Consider the following 25,423-nt stretch of genomic DNA (forward strand, 5'->3'; position numbering starts at 1 on the left):
GAGAGAGGGAGAGAGAGACAGAGACAGAGACACAGACACAGACACAGAGGGGGGGGAGTGGGAAGGGAGGGAGGGAGAGACACACACAGACACACACACACAGAGAGGGGAGTGGGAAGGGGGGAGGGAGAGACAGACACACACACAGACACACACATACAGAGGGGAGTGGGAAGGGAGGGAGGGAGAGACACAGACACACACACACAGACACGTCACACACAGAGACACACAACACAACACACACGCATGTTTAATACACCTCTTCTGTTTGCTTTTTTTTTTTTTTTCTAACTTTCTTCAGCGTATGGTGCTTTGCTTTGAGGAGAAAACAGACCTTCTGGAGTAAATGGAAAATCCATTTTAAATAGAAAAGAAGGTCCCCAAGACAGCAAGACACGGGAGAAGAAATAAGAGAGAAGTAGAGACTGGAACAGAGACAGGAAGGGGGATTTGAATTCAGAAAATCACATTCAGCCCAGAGATGATGGTCAAAGAAAGCCAGTGGGATAAAACCCCCAAACTAGATGATTTATAAAATCCACACTCAGGGGCTATGACTTTGACTTTTTAGCACCTTTGCGGGGAGAAAAGAGAGCCCTCCCACACCCCCAGAAGTGGAATCATCAGAGCTCCCCGCTCTCTCATCTTTGTGGCATGTCCTCAGAAACTGGGGACCAAAGACGGTGAATGTAAGCCAAGGGGAACAGAACCCCAGACCTTGGTCTTAGTCCGATGCATTTGCATGCCCGTTCCTTGCCAGCTAGAAAGAAAACACACGAATCTGAACCTCTTCTCCAAAACAGGGACGGTAATTCTGGGCAGGAATGTTAACTGTAGCTGAGGGAAACACGATAGGGTTGGAAGGAATAGAAAGGGACTCTCAAATGAGTTAATAAGAATAGAGAATTAATCATGTGCATTCCACCCCTTGTTAATTGCCTGGAATGCACCATATGGTAGGAGACATGAAATGTGCCCCGGGAACTGATAGGACTGAAGGGCAGGGAAAAAAGAGATTTCGAGGAATAGGAAAATGCGGCGGCGGCGATGCCTACATTACGGTGAGTAGCTAAAGGGAATCTGTGAAAGCCAAGTGATTTGGCAGAGAGTCTCTGCTCTGTTCTGATGGCGAATGCAAAACTGAGTTCAGAGGAAGAAGCCCGCCTTGTCTTGGGAGACGGCAGGGAGCAGAGAAGAAACTTGCTGAAGTAGAATGTAAGTGAAACCCCTCCAGGGAAGAAGGGAACCCACAGAGCCAAAGGGACAGGCAGGGCTGCTGGGACTGCTAAGCCTCTGCCCATCTTGGTTCACCTGGGGTTCCCTATGCCCTGGTGGCATCCCCTAGGAGGGAGCAGAGGTGAGAGGAGAGAGCTGTCTGTACACAGCAGCATCTGAGACAGAGGTGACAGAAGTGGGGGAGGGAAGCTGGACCCCACCATGTGGCCAGACACAATTCATAGGAGCAGTATCCTGGGGGACAGCAGACATTGCTCCCTACTGGGGACTTCCAGGGTGGCACAGGATGTGCCAAGGAGAAAATAGGAGCTTGTGTACCACCCACTTCAGGATTCTGGAGATCCCAATGACAACCAAGCGGCATCACTTCCCCCTCAATAGAAGAGGGAATAATGTATGAGAGGAAGTGTGGGGACCCCTGCAGCCTGCACGGCCATATCTAACGGACAGCTCTCTCTCATCTGAAAGGTGTCCTTTCCTGGGATCAGGCTCTAGGTCTCTGATTCTACTCAATTACATCTCAGCATCTCCCCTACAAGACAGGGAAATCCCGATTCTTCACTCGGCTGTAGTCTTCCTGAGGAGGCAGTGACCCCCACTGGAAACACAGTTAAGAGAGACACAGAATTCCAGAATTCTCAGCAAGCAAGACCCACGGTCTCGAGCACTGCACGCTTCCCACAGATAACCCTGGGCTTTTCAAGTTTTTGGCCTTGCCCGACCTCTTCCTCCCTCTCTTTCCCTCTCCTTCCTTGAACGCTGGTCTTTCTGAATGACTCCCGTTCCGTCCACACGCACACCCTCTGCCCTTCCTCAAACAGGTTCCTTAGGTGTTGACTTTATCTCCAAGACATAATCCCCCAAACATCTAATCCCTCAACCCAAGGTACAACTGTCAGCCTTAGAAGAGCGATTCCACCATGATGAGAACCTTTATTTCATGGGAATGAGCATGGTGTGCACACATCCATTCTCGTGACCTTATGGACGGAGGAACCAAGGCAATCCCACGCGCCATGAGCCCGAGAGGCAACGTTGACATCTGAACCCAGGTCATAGTGAGGAGCTGAATCTCACACAGCTCTTGGGCTCCCTGTTGTGTGAACTGGGTGTGTGCAGGTGTGCAGGCATGGTGACATCATAATGGAGGATTTGGATGACACCGATGGGCCTTATGTCACAATGCAGTACTGCCATGATATGATGGAGCATTTGGCTACTATAATTGCTTTTGTGGTGACACAGGGAGGTAATGTGATGTCCCCTGGCTCCTGTCTCTTTCTGAAAGCAGGTAATGAGGGGGTGTGGTGGAGGGGGTTGAGGGGGGAGGGTAGGTCTTCAGCTAACGTGTTTATGTACACCTGGCTGAGTGTAGAACCTCATGATCCCTTCATGAGGAAAACCCGGGCCCCTTGTGAGGGACTTGATAAGAACCCTAGGAAAGGGTTGGGAAGAGCCAGAGGCAGAATCTGATCACAGAGGACCACGGGAAATCTGGATGTGTCAATGACAAGCACAGGAGGCAGTGTAATAGCGCCCCCCATCCCCAACAAAGCACAAAACACCGAGTGGCTGGAGGTGTGAGATCAGGACCATGCCTAGGGCACTGACACTTTGGGGGAACAGCAGCAACCTTCTTGAAATGGGGGAAACAAGAGAGCTGGAGAGATGGCTCAGATGTTAGGAGTAAGTTAAGAGAGCGCCCTATAGTTTACAGAGGACCCAGGTTTTGTTCTCAGACCCAAGGGGAAGTGAGTACCTGCCATTCACCCTCCAGGGATCCAACCCCTCTGGTTTCTAGGGGGGAAATGCACTCATTCACACGCACACACATAAAGATACATGCACTGAAAATATTTTTTTTAAAAAAATAGGAATTTTAAAGAGGGAAATGAGACCAGTGTGGTGGCTCAGTGGGTAGGTAAAATCACTTGTTCTGCCAGGCTGGTGACTTGAGTTCTATCCCCAGGCCCTACACAAAGGCAGAAGAAGGCCAATCCAACAACACTCTCCTCTGACCTCTACACGCGCACCACAGCCTCTATCCTGCCACCAATGATAATTTTAAAAGTTAAAAAAAAGGGGGGGGGGAATGAAGTTTAGAAAGCAGAAAGAGACCAGTAGGTGGATGCCTGCACACACAGGTTGGGGGTGGGTAGAAGGAAAAGCAGAGAGGAGACCCAGCGGGATTGGCTTATGCCTCCCACAGCAGTGATCATGATTAGCATGTAGTGAACTCTCCTTATATACCAGGCACAGTATGCTCCGCAGAAGTATGAATAAGTTCACTTCACGGTTTCAGCAACAGGCTTGGAGGGAGCATACCTCCCGGGCACATTTGTGCAGCTAGTTCTACAGTTCGAATTCAGGCTGGTAATCTCGCCTCTGCCTGAGTTCTAGCTCACATGGCTAGCTAGCTTGCTACAGATAATAGCTTTTACCTGCCCTTGGTAGCTTTAGAACCTAGTGCAGTCCCTGCCGTATTAGACATGTTCTTTCAAAAAGAGTTGAGTGGGTGCTGTCCCAGGCCATGTGTGGACGTGTGCATGTGGAAGCCAGACAAGAATATTGGGTGTTTTCTCCTATTGCCTTTTGCTTTATTGACTTTATTGTGTCTCTTGCTGAGCTGGAAATTCACCTTTTCCATGAGGCTGGCTAGCCAGGGAGCTCTAAGGATCTGCCTGTCTCTGACCCCAAAGCTGGGGTAACAGGCACAAGGCACAGCTATAATCAGCTCTTTACATGGGGGCTGAGGATTTGAACTCAGTTCTTTCTGCTTGTAGAGCAAGCACTCTTACCCACTGCGCCATTTCCCCAATCTCTGGAATGAAATTAGACATTCAAATTAATGGCTGATTCTCTTGACTACTAGCTGGGATCATTTCCGGAGGACGAGATCTGGCTTCCAGCAGTCGGGAGACTATGGGTGGTAGCAATGTATTTGCAGCATTGACTTCACAAGGCAGGGCTAGATTATGACCATTGACAGTGTGTCTAAGGGAGAAACGAAGTCTAAGGGTGGGGGCAGATTGTGATAACCCATCTAGTAAAGGGTTTTCTGCATAATAATGAGGACCTGTTTGACCCTCTGATACTGGGCATAATGGCATGAGGTGCTATGTGACGTCACTTAGAAGACAAACAGATCCCTGGAGCTCAGTGGCCAGCAAGCCTAGCCAAATATGTGCATTTCAGGACAGCAACAGGTGTTGTCTCAACAACCACCACCACAAGACCAAGGGGATATGACCTGAAAATGACACCTTGGATTGATTTCTGGCCTCCACATACATGTGCGCATTGGTGCACATGCACAGCCTGCTGCCCACACGTGCGTACCTTGACACGAAAGAGAGTGAGTGGAGTGATGGATGTCAGAAAGCCTGGAGCTGCGAGCCTGGAACTCTAAAATGGTAAAGAGATCCATCGTCTGTCTTAGGGCTAACTGCTGTGAACAGACACCATGACCATGGCAACTCTTAGAAGGACAACATTTAATTGGCACTGGCTTGCAGATTCAGAGGTTCAGTCCATTATCATCAAGGCAGGAACATGGCAGCATCCAAGCAGGCACAGTGCAGGAGGAGCTAAGAGTTCTACATCTTCATCTGAAGGCAGAATACTGACTTCCAGGCAGCTAGGACAAGGGTCTTAAAGCCTACACCCACGGGGACACATTCCCTCCAACAAGGCCACACCTCTTAATAGTGCCACTCCATGAACCAAGACTCCACAAGCCATCATCACATGGCCCTTCTGTTGGCCATGTAGACTGTGAGCATAGAGCTGGCTTGGTTGTGTGGCTCTGGGCTCTCTTGTAGGAGCAAAGCTGTCTCTACAAGGAAGGCCGGTCTGCAGGAGCATAGGCCCCTGCCTTGTGAACCTAAGAACTTTTGGATTCTTCTTGCCATGAGAAAGAAACGAAGACAAAAGAGCTATGGAGTAGTAGTTAATTTCTAGTTACAAAGAAGGAGCATGGGCTATATTAGTGTGTGGCTAAGAAGAACAGGGCATCAAAGCATGTGTGTGTGTGTGTGTGTGTGTGTGTGTGTGTGTGTGTGGTGGGGGCAGATGAGATTGAGAAAGCAGACAGGCCTGAGCTTTCAAATGTGCAAATGAGTGAGGGGAAGGAGTCACAAGGGCAAAACCCATTATGGGGAAAACCAGGCTGAAACAGAAGACGAGAAACAGTGAAAATTGAAGAGGATTGAGTTTACAGGAAACCGACACTTGGCATTCTGTGGAAACTGATGCTTTGGATTTGGACACCACAGAACTGTAAATGTGGATCTATGTACATGCCGTTTATAATTTTAAAAGTCGGGAAGGTTCAAATGAGATAATCTTTCTGAGGGCACTCTGGCAAGTACAGAGGAAGGTATTTGTGGTTGAGATAAAGAGACACTGGATGTGGAGTCTGAGGAAACAGAGCTCAAGTGCTGGTGGGCACAAGGGGAGGAGAGAAATCCCCGGTCCTCTCCTTTTCCTCTGGGCCCTGGGCCAGCAAAGTGACAATAACTGTTCTTTTCCAGGAAGTTCTGAGGGCCCTGATACTTAATATTGATTGACAGCTTGACTGGATTTAGAATCACCTCAGAGACAGACCTCTGGGTGTGTCTACAATGGGGTTTCCACAAAGGAAGGAAGCCCCACCCTGACTTGGGTAGCACCACCATGGACTAGGGCCTGGACTTAATAAAATGGATAAAGGAAAAAGGAAGTTGAACTCACCTTGCTTCCTGACTGCAGACACACTATGAACTGCTGCCTTGAACCCCTGTCCCAAGCCTTCTGTATGGACAGTACCCTCAAATTGTGAGTCAAAACAAACCTTTTCTATACTATCATTATCACTTGTCATTTCAATCCAAAAATGCCTACATGGGCTCTGTTAGCATCCTTAGACTTTTATCAATAAAAGGCCACCAGATAGGTGACATGAATTTATGGAGCATCTCTCATAGTTCTGGAAGACAGACCATTCAAAAATTAAACCTGTCCTTCCATTGCTCTGTTTCTGGAAAGCCTTAGCTGAGGCCTTGGCTGTGTCTGTGTCTGAGGCTGTGTCTGTGTCTGAGGCTATGGCTGAGGCTATGGCTTGTGGCTGTGGTGGCTGTGTCTGAGGCTGTGACTGTGTCTGAGGCTGTGTCTGAGGCTGTGTCTGAGGCTGTGTCTGTGTCTGTGTCTGTGTCTGTGTCTGTGTCTGTGTCTGTGTCTGTGTCTGTGTCTGTGTCTGAGGCTGTGACTGTGGCTAAGGCTGTGGCTATGGTTGTGGCTGTGGCTGAGGCTATGGCTTGTAACTGTGGTGTCTGTGTCTGTGTCTGTGTCTGTGTCTGTGTCTGTGTCTGTGTCTGTGTCTGTGACTGTGTCTGTGTCTGTGTCTGAGGCTGTGACTGTGGCTAAGGCTGTGGCTATGGTTGTGGCTGTGGCTGAGGCTATGGCTTGTAACTGTGGTGTCTGTGTCTGTGTCTGTGACTGTGACTGTGACTGTGTCTGTGTCTGTGTCTGAGGCTGTGTCTGTGTCTGTGTCTGTGTCTGTGACTGTGTCTGTGTCTGTGTCTGTGTCTGAGGCTGTGGCTGTGTCTGAGGCTGTGTCTGTGGCTGTGTCTGTCTGTGTCTGAGGCTGTGTCTGTGTCTGTGTCTGTGACTGTGTCTGTGTCTGTGTCTGTGTCTGAGGCTGTGTCTGTGTCTGTGTCTGTCTGTGTCTGAGGCTGTGACTGTGGCTAAGGCTGTGGCTATGGTTGTGGCTGTGGCTGAGGCTATGGCTGTGGCCACATGGTTCCACTTTTCACTTCTATCTTCACATAGCCATCTGTCCCACATCTTTCTGTCCTCTCCTCTTTTTATGAGGACAGCACACACTGGACTTAGAAATCACACTAAGAACCGAATGATCTCATCTTGAGATCCTGAACTAATCTCATCTACGAAGACCTCATTTCCAGATATAACCACGTTCTGAGGGTCCAGATGGGCAGGTGGATGCGGGCATGACTTTTGAGGGGAGGCGCATCATTCAACCAACTTCAGCTTTCAACCCGTAGTGAAGCAAGATCACTAGAATGTTTAAAATATTTTCTACTTACTGTCTCTTGTCCTCCAAAGATCTTTCTCTTCATAGGGCTTCTGCTGTCCCTCTAGTAGCTACCATTGTCCAAGGAATAAAATCAAAGACACGCAGACTGGCATTGCAGTCTCTGGCTCCTTCTCTTGTCCTCTGGCCTTAGCCTTTTCCCATCTTCCCAACTTCCTACATACTGTGACCTTAGCTGTGGTTGAAAATCTAGAAACATTCTCAGCATATGAACTCGACTTCAGGCACTTTCATAGAAGTCGCTTCTCCTGTTGCTGCCCCATGAACAGTTCTTTCTATTCCTGTTCTCTTTGGTTAACTCAGACTATGCTTCCTGTCCTCTGATTTGCCTGCAGGCCACTTGGAGCTCTCCCTCCTGTACTCTTCGGCACAGTGACCTGGTGCCTCGTACTCTCGACTTTCCACCATGGTGGACTGTGTTCTCAAACTGTGAGCCAATAGATCCTTCCTTGTCTTCACCACCTTCCTCCCACCCTGAGCTCTGTCAAGGATCCCTTTCAACCTCCAGACTTTCATTCTACAGTCAGCACAAGTGGAAATCTCACAGCTGTGACAGGCATAGTCCCTTCCTACTAAGCTGCTTCTTTCCCCACTCCCCCCTCACCCAAAACCACCTCAGCTCTGAACCCCAAGAGCACCTGATGTCTTCTTGAGTTCCACTGCAGATTATCAACTGGTGTACTCGTGAAGATTCATGGGACATTCCCTCTGTTTGGTTTGGTCCCAGAGCCCAGGGGTCTAGCCCATCCCCTCTTGTCCATGGTCAAGGGAACAATGCTCTCCCTCATCCCCTCCCTTTGAGGATCTCACAGCAACCCTTTGTGTCCTGCACGCTGAGGGACTGAAATACCTGTGAGATTAAATGTGGGGTGCCCGGACCCCATTACAGGAGAACCAGACCCAAGTTCTGCAGCTGATACCAGGAAGGAAGGGCATGAAGAGGAGGGAGCCAGGCTTTCGGAAGTCCTTCCCTAACTCCCCACACTCATGGTAAAGAAAGTAGAGAGAATTAGGTCTGTGGCATTCACCAAACCTTGTCCATCTTGTCCTTGTCCTCCTCATGCCTCTTGTCAATCCTTGAAATGCTTTTGGGGGGACCACAAAGAAGTAGGAATGTATGACACGGATGGGGTTATGTGTCTAGAGAAAAGGCCCAGCACAGAAAATCCTCCCAAGCCATGCCTTCTGCAGTGTGATAAGGCGTCTTTCAAAAGCCAGCTGTGCCCTGCCTCTGAGTCATCAACAACACACTCCACACTCTTGTTTCTCCTACTAGGCAGCAGGTTCCGTGCCCTCCCTTCTGAGTCAGGAGGATGAGGAAGGGGAGAAAATAACAAGCGGCATCGGTTCCAGAAGCTTCTCTAGCCTGATGCTCTGAAGTGGCCATGGGCAAACCAGAGATGCACCACTTGGCGTGAGACAGACCCCACCCCGGCATCCCTAGAAGGTCACTCACCAGCATTGTTCTGCTGTTTGGTGTTTTTGATGTAGGCTGAAAACTTGGAGAAGATATCGATGCCCGCAGTGTTAGATTCCCTGTGCCTTGCAGCCAGTTTGGGGTACCTGGAAGGGAAGCCACAATGTTCTATGAAGCTAGAACAGGACTCTTCAGTGGCGATCCTGTCTGTGCCACAGGGGGCAGTGTTCCCTTTTCTGACTGGAGCGTCCATCTTTTGGGATTTAACACTCATCCCCCCACCCCCACCCCCCGGGAGGGTGCACACGCAAACCTCAATCACAGTCAAGGAAATCCAAGGCCAGTGAGGTGCTGAGAGGCTTAACCAGAGTGAATCAGTTTGTTGGGCAAGGAACCAAAGCGCCACCCATAGCCCTCTTCTTGGAAGGGCACGCAAGACTTGGAACACGGGGGTGGCCTCTGTGTCAGGTGGGGTTCCTGATGTCTCTTGAACTTATGAAAATGCCCGTCTACCACCACCGCTACCCACCACCGCAATCCTAGCTGCCCAGAGCTGGTAGATGCCTGAGTCCTAAATCATTTCTCCTAAGCGTGTCGCCTGTGTGCTTCTAAAATGTCTCTTTGGTGTGTCTCTTTACATGTGTGGGGCAAGAGTAACTTAATGCAGCTCCACCCGCAGGTCATGTGTTTTTTATCACTTGGATTTCCAAGGGTGGAGGGAGATTTACAATGACCCCACTCCATCCTTGCACCGTTTCTCATTTTGAAGTGAAAAAAAGAGTGTAAAAGGTGGACCACAGGCTTAGGATCCTTGGTGTTGAAACTGAATGAGGAGTAAGCTCACATGTGTGGGAATCCTTGGGTTTTCCAGACACCGTGATCACATGAGTAATACCAATTATCAATTTAAGAAGAGAAATCTTAATATTAATTTTAAAAAAGAATTCTTTTCACAAGATCATTACATACATGGCCAGGCAGATGTGTGTATGAATGGGGTAGATGGTCAATGTATCATTATTAACAAGTGTGGGGCTTTGTGCTCTGGAAGGGATAGTTTTACTGTATGTGTCTGGGTTGTTTTGTCTATTAATCACAATTCTTTTCCTCAGATTTTTATGGTTTTAACCACAACAGAGTCTTTAAAAATCGTGTGCTGTGGGGTTTGGGAGACAGTCCAGTCAGTAAAGATAACAAGAAATGTCCTGAATTTGACTCCCAGGATTTATGTCAGGAGTAAAGAATGGTAGCATGCTTGTAACCCCAGGGCTGGAGCAGTGAGGCAGGGGGATCTCTGGGGTCCAAAGGCCAGCAAGAGTAGACACATTTGTGAATTTTAGGCTGGGGAGACATCCAGACTTGAAAGACAAGAGATGAGGTGACACCTGAGAAATGCCACTCAGGTTAACCTTGGCCTCTATACACACATGTGCGTGCACACACACACACAAATCATTTGTCGTTATTTTTTTTTTCATTTCTTCTTCAATGATCTCATTAGCTAGGACTCTCCTACTCTTGAAGTCATGGCAGGCGATTTGTTTTATTTTGTGTTTGATTGATTGATTGATTGATTGAGTGATCGATAGATTGATTTTGCCATGACAGGCTTAATGTCAGAGACTGTACCCTTGTAAAAGGGTAAACAATCGTTTAAGGACCTAAGTGTGGGACCAATAAGAAACTGGCGTTGAGACTCTGACCAAGCTCTCACTTGGTGCTTCCTACTTGGTGCTCTCATGACGGGAAAGCTACCTTGCACTGAGTGGCTACTGGGTTCTAGACATGGTCCTCAGCCTCCTAAGCAACCGTGTCTAATGTGTGGGCAAGAGTGGCCTTGATCTGGAAGTCTGCTTCTTCAGTCCTGGCACTACAGGTGGCTGTCACGCCTGCCCAGCTTTTAAGTGAGCTCTGATGCTTTGGAACTCACACTTGAGTGAGTGCCTCTCCCCCATAATTCCTGCATCCTCACTTCACCAGCCACTCGGCAGGCAAGCGGCAGGTTAATCAAGGCTCTGATGATTCTGACCCTTAGCTGTGCACCTAGCTGTCGTAACTCTGCCTTTTAAGAATAAGAGTCTTGAAGTCTGGCTTATTCACGGGAGTCTGTCTCTTGCAACTTGTGGGTTAAGACCCTTGTACTTAGGACTGTACGCCAGACAGCCACGGAACTGGAGGGAATGGTCTCTCGCTATTCATCATTTAATGAGTCTTTTTGTAAAGCATTGGGCTATGCAGTAGTGTCTTCAACACTAGCCCTGTAAGGCTAGCACTACAGTCCTCCATTTAGAGGTCTGGGTGCATGTAGCCGTTTCCTCCAAACCGAAAAACATTCCTTCCTGGAGTGGGGAGAAAATCGTGAAAGATTCCAGAAGCTTCGGAGGTCACACGTCCATGAAGCTCCTCCCTAAGGTTACCTGGGGAAGAGTAAGCTCCTCGGTGGAACTGGCTTCAAGTTGGGCAGGAGTTCCAGGATGCCGTGGTCACCCACGAGTGATTTCATAAGTAGTAACCATGCTGGGGTTGACCTTTGAGTTGCCCATGCCCCTCTGAACCATCCCATAATCTCATTGGTTTACCAAGCTCGACTTGGGTGGAATCATTTCCCTGGCCCATTGTGGTGCCTACCTGGCCTGAACAGACATTTGTTCACGTTGCCTCACAGAACATCACATAGCCCTCAGGAATCAAGATTAGAGAAGTGTTTTTCTGACTGTTTCATTTTAAATCTGCCTGTAGCAGCGACTGTGCACACTGACTGAATATCCACGGGCTTCTGCGCATTTTCCAGCCAGCCACATGGCAGTATGACTAGATGCTAGCCAACAGAATGGGGTGTGCGTAAGTGTAGGCATGTGCACGTGTGTGTGATGTGACTCTTCTTGGCCTTTGAAAGCACTGTGTGTACCCTGTTTCCTCTTTCTCTGCTTAACACACGTTGAGGGTGTTGTATGCACAGCTACAAGGTGGTGGAGCGCCACACTACCCCCCGAGACTCTGCTTAAGTGACACATGCCCTTGCTATATCAGGCCACAGTACTGCATGGTATTACAGGAGAGCACCACTGGCAGCAGAGACCTGAAGCCAAGGTATGGATTCCAGAACCCAAATTCAACCAGTGCAGTATCACATGGGGTGGTGCTGGGGGGTTAAACTGTCTCCACCTGTCAGAGGGGCAGGAGAACATAGTTCTGCTCTACTGGGGGGTTAAACTGTCTCCACCTGTCAGAAGGGCAGGAGAACATAGAGATCTGTATGCACCGTTTTTAAATTTAAAACAGTGTATTCTCCGTGCCTTGATTCTGAGCCTTGTTGACCCTCAGTGTATACCCGCCGCTGACTGATGCCACAGCCCACCATGTTTCCAGTTGGGTTTTGCTGAGCCTTCAGGATTCTTTTTTCTTTTCTTTCTTTCTTTCTTTTTTTTTTTTTTTTTTTTTTTTTTTTTTTTTTCCGGAGCTGGGGACCAAACCCCTGGGCAAGCGCTCTACCACTGAGCTAAATCCCCAACCCCTAGCCTTCAGGATTCTATGTTTTTTTTTCTTCCTTCTATTGTCTGTATGCATGTGGTATGCTTATGAGCAGGCATGTTTTGGCATGTGATGTGTGTGCATATGTATGTGTGCCCGCTCACATATGGGATCTCCGAGATGGATGGTTGGAATCATCCTCAGTCAGACAGACTGCACCTCCCTTTCATTTGCGTCTCCCAGCGTCTCCCAGTCAAACCCGGTGCTCCCCAGTATGGCTAGTCTAGCTAGCCAGCTTGCTCTGGGGGACCCCCTATTTCTGCCTTCCAATGGGAAATTGCAGGCGGGTCGCCGTGCCCATTAGGCAGTCAAACGAGTTTCTAAACCCTGGTCTTAATGCCTGCAAGGCAAAAATTAAGCGCTGAGCCATCTCGACACCCCACCCCCAACCCCTGAATTCCCATCCTTACTTCTGTGCACTGGGATTATTTTGTAACCGTCAGCTCTATGCAAAGTCCTCGTGGAACTCATGCAGCCCAGATTTGGGGTGGAAGGAATCTTGGAGAACACTGATTGGTACCCCTTCATTTTCAAGAAGATCAGACAGGAAGGGAGAGAGAGAGACGTGTCTCAAGTCACACAGGATATACAGTTCGTTTTGAGGGGGTCACGTTTCTCTGTTCTGAATCCTAGCAACTCTGGGTATGGGATGGAGACCAGAGGCAGGGGCCAGACACGTCTCCGTAAATAACTCTTCACGAGCTTCTGCACTGTTTTCCTGAGCACTCACTGGTCCAGTCCACAGAAAGGAGGGCTGTTAGACTCGTTTAGAAACTACTTGAGATTTCCGGCATTCTTCATCTAGACACCAAATGCTCTCTGGAACCAAATGTCATTTTTAAGTGTTGGGAGTATTTGTATGTGATTTTTTTTCCCCTCTCCTTTAAAAAACAAAGCTGAGAGAGAGAAAAATCTTGGCTCTCTGGAAGCTTTTACAAACAGTGGCATGATAAGAAACACATGGCCTTGCAGCATCAGGATACAGGGAGTTTTGCTGCCCCCTGGAGAAGCATAAGGCCGAGTGTCACTCTCTGTGAGCCTCTGGATGCCAGGAACCCCACCTTCCAGCCGGAGTTAATGGGGGGACTGGCTAAGCTGGCGACTTGGGAGCAGACTGGCAGGATTCTACGCCTAGAGCTGAGGCACTGGCTTGGTGCTATTTGCTGGCCAGTAACTGGAGAACGGGCCCCTACTTGATGGGCACAGAGGCATCTAAGGACACTTTCTGTGATCGCATCCAGAGCAGTTGGTGATCTCCTTACTTTAGGAGACCCCTAAAGGCATTCATTTAATGAACTTGAGGATCTGCTTCCTAAATGGTCAGGTCACCAGCCTGGCAGAAATGGCCTCCATCACATCGCCTACACTTAACTGAAGTCCAGAAGAGACCTAGGCTCAGCACCCATTCCATGATGGAACGGGGTGGAAAATTGAGAGTGTCCCTATCCAACACTGCTAGACCCTGCTCAAACCATGGGAACTTTACAACGGGTCAAAAGACAACGGGTCTGATAATGACCTTATTCAAGAAGAATGTCCACAAACTGAAATCTATAACCCCAGGGTCTTTATGTCCCTTTCGTCTCACTGGGGACACAGACCGAGATGAGAGCTTGTGGGCTTGGCTAACCTGGGTGTCAAGAACTAGAACAGGGAACGGTCTGGGGCAGGGGGTGCTCTTTCATGGATGAGGCCCGAAGCCAAGAGCAGAGATGGGAAGGGCTAAGGTGACGCATGTATCCTCTGGCAGAGCGAACAGCATAGCCACATCTATCAGCTTAGCAGGAGGCCATGTAGACAGCCTTACCCCTCATTTCTGGTGCTGTCTGGTCCTCCTTGCCAGACTAGGAGGAAGTAGACATTCTCGAATGGGGAGATTTGTTCCAAAGAGAGAACGTTAACTAACCAAGCAACGTCTGGACTTTGCCTGAGTTAGTGAAAACAGGTTTTCATGTGGGATTTGCAACTAGTACAAGCGACAAATGAGATTGAGTTTCAGGAAGCAAGAAGGAGTGAGGAGTCAGCTGCATTGGAAGGACATCTCCATCCAAGGAGCCTGCTGGTGTTCTGGTTGAAGACACACATGGCTTCTGGCTGTGATCTGTTGGGTGATGTCTGTGGCTGCATTGCTGATTGAACTTATTCCCTTATTGGAAGTCTACGGCCAGCAGCTTCCAATGGGCTGCAGGCCGCATCTCTCTCAGTGTGAAAATGACCTGTCCTAACACCATGGCAAGGGTTGTCTTAAGGTAGCATGAGTCCTTGCTTAGGGCTTTATCAGAGCAATGGGTACCAGTGATCTTCCAACAGTAGCACACCATTGGTTGCTGTGGGCTATCCCACTGTGCCAGACCATATATAAGGATACGGACAGCCCCTTCTCCCGGGTGCCAGGGCTGGTGAGAGGGTGATGTGCCTCACAGAGCTCAGTCTCTGATACAACCTGGGAGCTACATTTGCTGACAGGTAAACAAGACTTTGAGATAAACACAGAAAGATGAGTGTTTATCACCCAACTCTGCTTCCCTTACCTCTCTCCTCACTCCTCTCCTTTGGCTGAGCCCTTCCTTCTGTCTTGTCTAAAATGCCCCCTACTAACTCCTCCTACCCAATTCTCAAACGATAGCCTGTTTGCTATTGATGTCTTCTTTTGGACAAGATCTCATGTACCCCAGGCTAGACAAAAATCTCATGTACCCCAGGCTAGACAAAAAACTCATGTATCCCAGGCTAGACAAAAACACATGTATCCCAGGTTAGTCTTGCCAATGAAGCTACATCCCCAACTCTTTACACGGCTTCCCTTTCCAGCAGCCAGGGAGTCTTACAGCTGACTCTCCAGGCTGGTTGCTGACATCTTTCCCTGACCACCTTGCAGCACCATGTTTATGCCTGACTCTGTCAGCAATGCCAGGTTTCCGGTTTAACAATGAGCCGTGATTGTTTTAGTCTCTTGACTACTGTATTCTGTAACGAATGATCCCAGACTCAGCCATCTTTGAGAGTACGTCTCTTGCCTCCCCTTGCTGTATCAGTAGTAGCTAATCTGTCCTCATGAGAACTCTCAGCTCCTGCACCTGCCAGTCCCAGTCAGTGTCTGTATGTTTATCTGTGACTTGCTCAGATTTATGGCTCCTGGTGTGGTCTCAGGCACCAGCTGTCCCTTTACTGGTTTGTCAATATTACATCAGTCTTTTATCCCTCCCCCGAAGATGAAGAAGTTCTCACCATCTCAAGTTTTTCTAGGTGTGGTGAATTAAGAGTCAAGGGAACAAGGGTGGTGGTGGTGGGGTGGAGGGAGGGAGGGAGGGAGAGAGAGACAGAGAGAGAGAGAGAGAGAGAGAGAGAGAGAGTGCAAGATAGGTAGATAGGTAGATTGAGAGGGAGAGAAAGAAGGAGGGGAGAGGGAGAGAGGGAGGGAGAGAGAGACAGAGAGAGGGCTAAGGAGGGGAGAGGAAGAGAGGGAGGGAGAGGGAGAGAGAGAGAGAGGGAGAGAGAGAGAGAGAGAGAGAGAGAGAGAGAGAGAGAGAGAGAGAGAGAGATCTTCCCATGGTCCCTAAAGTCCCTCTATGTAGGTAGGAACTGACTGGCCTTAGTGTGCCCACTTTTATATTGGGCGCACTTTGCTAAAAATATAGATCCCTGCCTCAGTCTGCAGCAGCCCCGTTGGAAACCTTCCTTCCCACACACAGCTCACTCTCTCCCTGTCTGTAGCCCTGTGACTGATCAGCTCATTACTTCTCAGGGGTTAAGGTCTCCTCCAGGAACTCCTCAATCTTGTTGACATCAGTCTTCACGTCCCCATTGAAGGTCAGGAAGGGCGGGTGTGTGCCAGGAGCCAGGTTGTGTAGATCGGCTGGCTTTCTGTGGAGAGAGTGAAAGTCCGGTGACGCTGTGAACCAGGACTGTTCGGAGAAGCCTATGACTTTAACTCTGGTCTGGGTTAATGAGCATGCCCGTAGCATAACCAGATTTGTGGTATGAGGTGTAAGACAGTAGAAACTGGATAGAACTCTGAGGCCCTGTGATCTCATTCAGGGGAAGAAAATGGGAAGGGACCTCACAAGATGAAGCTGAACACAACAGAAAAGTCTGGAGAGGATCACGGTGACTATCTAAATTAACTCGCGGCTTTAGCTGCACAGGGCTGTGCTTCCAAATGCTCCCTCGCTAACTGTTCCAACAAAACACACAAATTAGCATAATGGAGATGAAGAAATGGTTCAGCAGCTAAGAACTCATCCTAGTTTTCCAGAGGACCCGAGTTCTGTTCCTAACACTCACATCAGGAGGAACACAAGTGCGTAGTTCCAGCTCCAGGGGATCTCATACCCCTTATGGCTTCCACAGACAATAATAATAATAATAATAATAATAATAATAATAATAATAATAATTGGATCCTACTTTTACCCTGAGAAATATATTTGAATATAAAAATACATGTGTTGGGGACTTGTTCAGGTTCATAAACACACACACATACACACACACACACACACACACACACACACACACACACACACACGGGCACACACACACATGGGCACACACACATGCACACAGTGTGTTTCTAAATGGCCCCTAGCATGGAGGATCCATGAGAAGGGGAAACAGTAGTTGAAAACAGAACTGTTAAATGAAGTCAATGTGTTCAAGGAGTGTTACTGCTCTGTTTAACCATGGGCCCTGGAGAAAAGCTATGGGGTTAGGTCCAAGAGGCCCAAGTATAGTATTACAGATCAGGAAACATTAGGTAGACTGTTGCCAAGGACTCTGCATCAAGAATTATGAGCTGGGTTTGGTAGCCCATCCACTCCTCTTATCCCAGCACTTGGAAGTCGGGAGCAGGGGGATTGCTATCATTGTGACACCAGCTTGGGCTACAGACTGAAACACTGTCTCAAAACTTAAACAGTGAGACAAAGAGTTCCCAAAACCTACAGTTTCCAAAAGCCGCACGTGGCAGCCAACAGCTCAGAACTGCCTATAATTCCAGTTCCTGGAGGACTGATGCCCTCTCCTGGCCTCTTCAGGTACTGCACACACATGGTGCCCAGACACACATGCAGGCAAAACAGCAATACATGTATAATAAAAACTTTAATTAAAAAAGGAGTGACTTTAGCTGTGAAATTAGAAACCAGAAGTTGGTCTGATAGTGATTAAAAACTCCAACCCAATTATGAAAGTTTGTGCTTTCCACTGAATGTCAGGGACGACTAAGCAGCTCTCGTACTGGTAACCAGTTAATAATCCATCATACTTCACCTTTTACTGATCTTAATATTAGTTTGAGCACAATTTCTTTAAAAAAATATAACTATTATGATTTTAATTTTACTAGAAATTGGTTGTTTTGTGAAGGATTATTTAAAATTATATTCGGGCTGGAGAGATGGCTCAGAGGTTAAGAGCACTGACTGCTCTTCCAGAGGTCCTGAGTTCAAATCCCAGCAACCACATGGCCGCTCACAACCATCTGTAATGGGATCTGATGCCTTCTTCTGGTGTATCTGAAGACAGCTACAATATATTAATATGTAATAAATAAATCTTTAAAAAAAATAAAATTATATTCAATATATGTAAATTTAAGATCTCCTAAGTCAGAAATGGAATTCTTTACAACCAAGTTTTGAGGGCATTTAAGGGATAGTTCACATTATAAATGGTCCGACTCCAAGGACTCACAACTTCATGTATCCAGCAGGGCTTGAGTAAATGCAGCATGGGTTTAGGAAAGCAGTTTCTGTTTGTCACAGGTTTTCCTGATACGTATGAAGGGTACTGAGCCAAACGCAGCCCTTCTGAAGAGAAAGCACAGGCCACTTGTCCCAACTAGGCAGGTGAGCTGAGGCAGGGAGATCTCAAGTTCAAGGCCAGCCTGGACTCCAGAGTGAACTCAGGTTTAGTCTGGGAAAGTTATTAAAATCTAGAACAAAATGGAGAGAAACTTGAAGCAATCCCACTAAAATCAGGGACTAGACAAGGCTGCCCACTCTCTCCCTACTTATTCAATATAGTTCTTGAAGTTCTAGCCAGAGCAATCAGACAACAAAAGGAGATCAAAGGGATACAGATCGGAAAAGAAGAGGTCAAAATATCACTATTTGCAGATGATATGATAGTATATTTAAGTGATCCCAAAAGTTCCACCAGAGAACTACTAAAGCTGATAAACAACTTCAGCAAAGTGGCTGGGTATAAAATTAACTCAAATAAATCAGTTGCCTTCCTCTATACAAAAGAGAAACAAGCCGAGAAAGAAATTAGGGAAACGACACCCTTCATAATAGACCCAAATAATATAAAGTACCTCGGTGTGACTTTAACCAAGCAAGTAAAAGATCTGTACAATAAGAACTTCAAGACACTGAAGAAAGAAATTGAAGAAGACCTCAGAAGATGGAAAGATCTCCCATGCTCATGGATTGGCAGGATTAATATAGTAAAAATGGCCATTTTACCAAAAGCAATCTACAGATTCAATGCAATCCCCATCAAAATACCAATCCAATTCTTCAAAGAGTTAGACAGAACAATTTGCAAATTCATCTGGAATAACAAAAAACCCAGGATAGCTAAAGCTATCCTCAAAAATAAAAGGACTTCAGGGGGAAATCACTATCCCTGAACTCAAGCAGTATTACAGAGCAATAGTGATAAAAACTGCATGGTATTGGTACAGAGACAGACAGATAGACCAATGGAATAGAATTGAAGACCCAGAAATGAACCCACACACCTATGGTCACTTGATTTTTGACAAAGGAGCCAAAACCATCCAATGGAAAAAAGATAGCATTTTCAGCAAATGGTGCTGGTTCAACTGGAGGGCAACATGTAGAAGAATGCAGATCGATCCATGCTTATCACCCTGTACAAAGCTTAAGTCGAAGTGGATCAAGGACCTCCACATCAAACCAGACACACTCAAACTAATAGAAGAAAAACTAGGGAAGCATCTGGAACACATGGGCACTGGAAAAAATTTCCTGAACAAAACACCAATGGCTTATGCTATAAGATCAAGAATTGACAAATGGGATCTCATAAAACTGCAAAGCTTCTGTAAGGCAAAGGACACTGTGGTTAGGACAAAACGGCAACCAACAGATTGGGAAAAGATCTTTACCAACCCTACAACAGATAGAGGCCTTATATCCAAAATATACAAAGAACTCAAGAAGTTAGACCGCAGGGAAACAAATAACCCTATTAAAAAATGGGGTTCAGAGCTAAACAAAGAATTCACAGCTGAGGAATGCCGAATGGCTGAGAAACACCTAAAGAAATGTTCAACATCTTTAGTCATAAGGGAAATGCAAATCAAAACAACCCTGAGATTTCACCTCACACCAGTGCGATTGGCTAAGATCAAAAACTCAGGTGACAGCAGATGCTGGCGAGGTTGTGGAGAAAGAGGAACACTCCTCCATTGTTGGTGGGATTGCAGACTGGTAAAACCATTCTGGAAATCAGTCTGGAGGTTCCTCAGAAAATTGGACATTGAACTGCCTGAGGATCCAGCTATACCTCTCTTGGGCATATACCCAAAAGATGCCTCAACATATAAAAGAGACACGTGCTCCACTATGTTCATCGCAGCCTTATTTATAATAGCCAGAAAATGGAAAGAACCCAGATGCCCTTCAACAGAGGAATGGATACAGAAAATGTGGTACATCTACACAATGGAATACTACTCAGCTATCAAAAACAACGAGTTTATGAAATTCGTAGGCAAATGGTTGGAACTGGAAAATATCATCCTGAGTGAACTAACCCAATCACAGAAAGACATACATGGTATGCACTCATTGATAAGTGGCTATTAGCCCAAATGCTTGAATTACCCTAGATCCCTAGAACAAACGAAACTCAAGACGGATGATCAAAATGTGAATGCTTCACTCCTTCTTTAAATGAGGAAAAAGAATACCCTTGGCAGGGAAGGGAGAGGCAAAGATTAAAACAGAGACTGAAGGAACACCCATTCAGAGCCTGTCCCACATTTGGCCCATACATATACAGCCACCCAATTGGACTAGATGGATGAAGCAAAGAAGTGCAGACCGACAGGAGCCGGATGTAGATCGCTCCTGAGAGACACAGCCAGAATACAGCAAATACAGAGGCGAATGCCAGCAGCAAACCACTGAACTGAGAATAGGTCCCCTATTGAAGGAATCAGAGAAAGAACTGGAAGAGCTTGAAGGGGCTCGAGACCCCAAAAGTACAACAATGCCAAGCAACCAGAGCTTCCAGGGACTAAGCCACTACCTAAAGACTATACATGGACTGACCCTGGACTCTGACCTCATAGGTAGCAATGAATATCCTAGTAAGAGCACCAGTGGAAGGGGAAGCCCTGGGTCCTGCTAAGACTGAACCCCCAGTGAACTAGTCTATGGGGGGAGGGCGGCAATGGTGGGAGGGTTGGGAGGGGAACACCCATAAGGAAGTGGAGGGGGGAGGGGGATGTTTGCCCGGAAACCGGGAAAGGGAATAACACTCGAAATGTATATAAGAAATACTCAAGTTAATAAAAAAAAAAAATCTAGAACAAAGGGGAAAGTGCAAAGAGAGATCCAGGGGTATATAGCAAGCACTTGTCTAGGACGCGTGAAGCCCTGGGCTCATCTCCAACCCCATACCAATACATGCAGAAGAAAGAGGGTCTCTTGGTATGTTATCCGCAGTCATTCTTAAATCTAAGATAACCCAGTGTCAGGAACCTCACCTTGCCGCACACACGGAGGACATTACACACATCGGGGACAGGGAGATGCTGAGGTCCCCAGGATGCAGAGAGGCAGGGAACGATGTTAGGGAAGAGTGCAGCAATGTGGAGCACTCATTCGATGAATGAATGATTCGAACTTTCTCAGCCCTCAGCAGTGCCTGATGTGGTCCCTGTTGGTGTTGGATAAGCAGTGTATTGACTGCCACCAGGGAGCTACTTCTGGGACAGCACCAAGAAGGCCATAGGTCTGTTAGTGACGATGATGTTGTGTGCTTGTGAAATTTCTCCTGCCAAGTGGTCAAATTAGAGAGCAAGGATCAACGAGGGAGGGGTAGGGGCCTTGACAACAGGAAGTGGAGACTCGAGGGCTTGTACAGGGGAGGGAGGGAGGGGCTCAGGGCAGGAGTCTGGGGCAGCCATGGGTGGTTCCATTCTCTGAGTTTGCAACATTCTTTGTGGCCACTAGAGCAAAAAAATATATATATGAGATTGGGAAACTGTAAAATGTCAACAAGAAGGGCAGAGACTTCTGTGAGGAGACACATTCCTGGTCTAATCAGTTAGGGAGCGGACGAGAAGAATTTCAATGACGGTGGTGCTCCCAAGTCACTCCCAACAGGCTGCTCTCCAGCCTCATTCTGTGACACTTGGGCACTCAGACAACCGAGACTTCAAGTATTTTTAAAATCTAACTTAACTTAGTGCCTTTGTTGACTCTGTGCGTGTCCCTCCCTTCACATAAAGAGAGGACATTCTTTGCCGGCTCCTCCTGTTTTGTAACTGACACTGGCCAGGAAGGAAGTCCTCACTGATCTTATTTTGGAGCAGTTACTGTGGCTTAAAGATACAGCGGCCTGTTGGTCTGTTCACAGGGCGGTGGTGTGGTTTCGTTTCTTGGGTACTGAGGGTCCTTTGGTTGCTGGGTTCTGGCACCTTGGGGACATGCCACTTCTGGCTCCTGAAGCTTAGCTGAGCATTGTCGGAGGCACGCTGGCCAGCGTCACTCCTCCCTCTCTGTGTCAACCCCCAACCCAGCACTTGGGATTGAAATTACAGAATTCCTTATCTCCAGATTTGATTTGTGAATTATTCCATGTGCCTCATCCTTTCTTTAGCTCCCTGGATTGATAACCCCACGAGGGGTGCTGGGTTTCAAGTCCATGCAGCAAGCCAAGTAGAATGCTATCCATGGCCCACTTTTAACCCCTAACAGTGTCGGGCAGATGGAGACACTGAGGCTCAGAAACGTTCCAAGTCTCTCAGCCAATCAATGGCGGTGCCCGCCCGAATAGGAGATCAATTTTCTTAGGAATTAGTGTTGATGTGCGTGTTGACAGTGCTGTAAACTGGGGTGATGCTACTCACCAAGCCAGCCTTAGAAGGGTGTCAGCAGGACTGGGTCTGGTAATGTGTGAGAGAGAAACAGAAGCATCCAGAAAATGCCTGACGGACTCCCTTCCCCTGCCTGAGCTCCAGCTGGGAACTCTAGTGAGAGTCTACAGGCAAGAAACCTAAAGACTCTGGTGTCTGGAGAAGGAAGCTCCTTCCTTGACCAGCTCTGAAATCCTGCTCTTTTTACATGTTACAGACACTGGGGGCACGGCAGATGCATGTTCCCTTATTGCACTAAGACAGATGACAGACACTAGGATCTTAGCAGCAGCCCCTTCAGTTACAGCTGGTAAGGGACCTTGGTGGGTCTGTCTCAGCTTCCTTGTATAATATACAGTGCTGCGAGTTCCCTTATGAAGTACATATTGCAGGACTTTGCAGGGGAAAGTCGTCAGCAGTTCCAAAGCACTGGGGCTGTAGATGTTCTAAGTAAAATGCTGAACTATGACTGTTAGCATTCTATCTAAGCTCCACCCCCCGCAAATTACCTGGCAACAGCCAGGTATGCCCCACCCCACAGTTACCTGGCAACAGCCAGGTATGTCTGACAGTATAAAAGGGACTGCTTGGCCCCCCCCCCCCTCTTGCTTCCTTTTGCTCTCGCTCTTCTCTCTTGCTCTCTCTTACTCCCTCTTCCCCTCTTTCCCACTTTGTCCCTTCTCACCCCATTCCTCTCCCCCCCTTCTCTCCATGTGCTCATGGCCCGCCTCTACTCCTCTACTTCTCTACTGTTTCTCTACTTCTCTCTCTCTTTCTCTGCTCTACTACCCTCTTAACTCCCCTCCCCATGCCCTGAATAAACTCTATTCTATACTATATCCTAGTCATGTGGCCGGTCCCTCAGGAGGAAGGGATGCCCACTGAGGTACCTCGTTTCCTCGGACCTCCATAGAACACACACACACACACACACACACACACACACACACACACACTTTATCTTTTTAGAAACACAACATTGGTGCTGAAACCCGGGACATATCCTCTCTTTATCTTTTTATAAACACATCAATGACTATGCCTAAGGAAACTGATAATAGCTAGGTGAGTTCAAAGGGAGGCCACTCTGGAGAATGAAGGGTTACAGAGGCCTTACCAAGAGATTGGGCTGAGCCTGGAGGCAGGTAAGAAGCCTCTTTCCAAGAGCTGTTGGGAACAGGAGCAGCCTTCAGGGCAGAAAGGACACAGGGAGAGGCCTTAGGAGAACTGAATAGAGCCAGGCTTCTTTGGAAGCTTCACATTGTGGGCTGAAGGATGTGGTAACGCTTTGGAGCACTGTTAGCCCCAGAGTAGGACACCTGCTACGCTTCTACTCCCAATCAGAGGACCCAGACTACAGCTCGGTGACAGAGCACTTGAAGAGCATGCAGAGGGCTCCAAGTTAGATCTTTAGCACAATAGAAGAATCTGAATAAAATTGTACCCAAGAGCTCAAATGAATAGACATAATCAAGCTATTTCCTCCCTCTTAGGACCTGTACATGCAGTCCTCTGGTCCAGAACTCTCACTCTGGGGGTTCTGAAAGCCAAGACAAATCCTCAGAAAAGGTCAGGATTCTAACTCCCTATCAATTCTGAAGCCCCGCGGGGATCCCACAAACCTAATGTCTGTGCTACTGTGAGAAACGTCACATTCTTATATGCCTGTGCCCATCTCTGAGGCAGACACTTGTTGCACGCCTTGCCTTCCTTCTCTTTCCTTCTTGCTAATCAAGCCATGCCAACCAGGGTAGTGAAGCACAGTGGTGAGGGAGGTTCTGGTTTATTTTTTTCAGCCTCCTTTGTGAGCTGGGTTGGGCCCTGGGAACAGTTCTGGACAATGAGATAGAATCCATCAGAGGTTTCCACAGGATAGCACTGGATTCCTCTGATTTTATTTGACTCTTCCTTGTGCTACATGTCCCCTCATGAACACAGGGTCCTTTACCTTTTCAGATCCACGGTGGTGACGTTGAACACGACTCCTTTCAGCCAGAGGATCATGAAGAGACGCTGAGAGAAAGGACAGTTGCCAATGCTCTCTCCATCGATGCCAGCCTGAACAGAAAGAAGGGCAGAAGGCTGAGTCTCGGGGCACAGACACACAGAACTGAACATGGACCATAAAGAACAAACTCTGGGCTTGTAGCCACATCCCAGCTAACTTTTGAGACCCATTGCATCCTTCTCCGTTTCCCTGACATTCAGGCAGAACAATACCTTGTACCTTGTGTGGTCTTCATAAAGGCTGAACTGGAGTTTCCAATATGAGATGTCCTAGGGCCATACTATCTGAAACCACAGAACCTCCAGGCCCTTTGAAACTACTGGCTCTCTAAATAAAGCAGGACTTAAAGATTCAGTTTCTAGCTCTGGTCACACATGCTCCACAAAGATGTCTCAGGACAGAACCTTGGGCTCTGATTCCACCTCTGGTGGCCAAGGTAATGGTCAAAGGCAGCACGTTAACCAATATGGCACTTAGTATATTGATAGCTGTTGGTATCAATATATCACTTATTGGTAAAAACATCTGTTTTATCAAGAAACACATATTGATGATTAGTGGTGTGTTGGAGCACCGGGAAAAACTGCCCTAAAGGGGTGTGTGTGTGTGTGTGTGTGTGTGTGTGTGTGTGTGTGTGTGTATTGCATGCTTTGCATGTCTGGGGTACATACATGTACATGCATGTGGAGACCCAAGGTTGATATCTGTTGGGAACCCACCAATATGGCTACACATCTTTTTCCAGCAACCCTTTGTCTTGGCCGTCCAGAGCTGGAATAGCAGGTGAGTCACTATTCCCACCCACCCGCCCGGCAGTTTTCTATCTTCTGAGGATCAGAACTTCAGTCCTCACACTTGCATTACAAGCACTTAACAGTGAACCGCCTCCCCAGATCAGGGTTTTCCTTTTCAGAGACGAGAAAGTGTGCTTCCAAAGAACAGCCCTCCTTTTATTTCCCCGAGGTCTGCTTAGCCGTGATGCCCAAAGGGTAGGCATGGGTGCATCCTTTAATG

General features: G+C 47.6%; 1 protein-coding gene and 2 long non-coding RNA genes across 3 annotated transcripts in view; 1 reads left to right on the plus strand and 2 right to left on the minus strand.

The window, feature by feature from the left end:
- The window catches only part of Clic5 (chloride intracellular channel 5), a 102,510-nt gene that overhangs the window by 29,266 nt on the left and 47,821 nt on the right, over positions 1 to 25,423 (minus strand). The window contains exons 2-4 of the mRNA NM_053603.4: positions 24,350 to 24,459; positions 16,020 to 16,145; positions 8,790 to 8,896 (exon numbers count right to left, since the gene is read on the minus strand). Of these exons, the coding sequence (NP_446055.1) occupies positions 8,790 to 8,896; positions 16,020 to 16,145; positions 24,350 to 24,459 (343 nt within the window). The remainder of the gene's footprint in view (positions 1 to 8,789; positions 8,897 to 16,019; positions 16,146 to 24,349; positions 24,460 to 25,423) is intronic.
- LOC120094637 (uncharacterized) lies at positions 201 to 24,763 on the plus strand. Its single transcript, XR_005489044.2, has 2 exons — positions 201 to 2,530; positions 24,358 to 24,763. It is a non-coding gene; the product is annotated as an uncharacterized LOC120094637 (long non-coding RNA).
- LOC134480347 (uncharacterized) lies at positions 4,432 to 8,781 on the minus strand. The gene is made up of 2 exons (XR_010054729.1): positions 7,972 to 8,781; positions 4,432 to 7,383 (listed from the first exon to the last, which is right to left on the minus strand). It is a non-coding gene; the product is annotated as an uncharacterized LOC134480347 (long non-coding RNA).

The sequence above is a fragment of the Rattus norvegicus genome, chromosome 9, assembly GCF_036323735.1.
Source record: "Rattus norvegicus strain BN/NHsdMcwi chromosome 9, GRCr8, whole genome shotgun sequence".
Classification (NCBI taxonomy): Eukaryota; Metazoa; Chordata; class Mammalia; order Rodentia; family Muridae; genus Rattus; species Rattus norvegicus.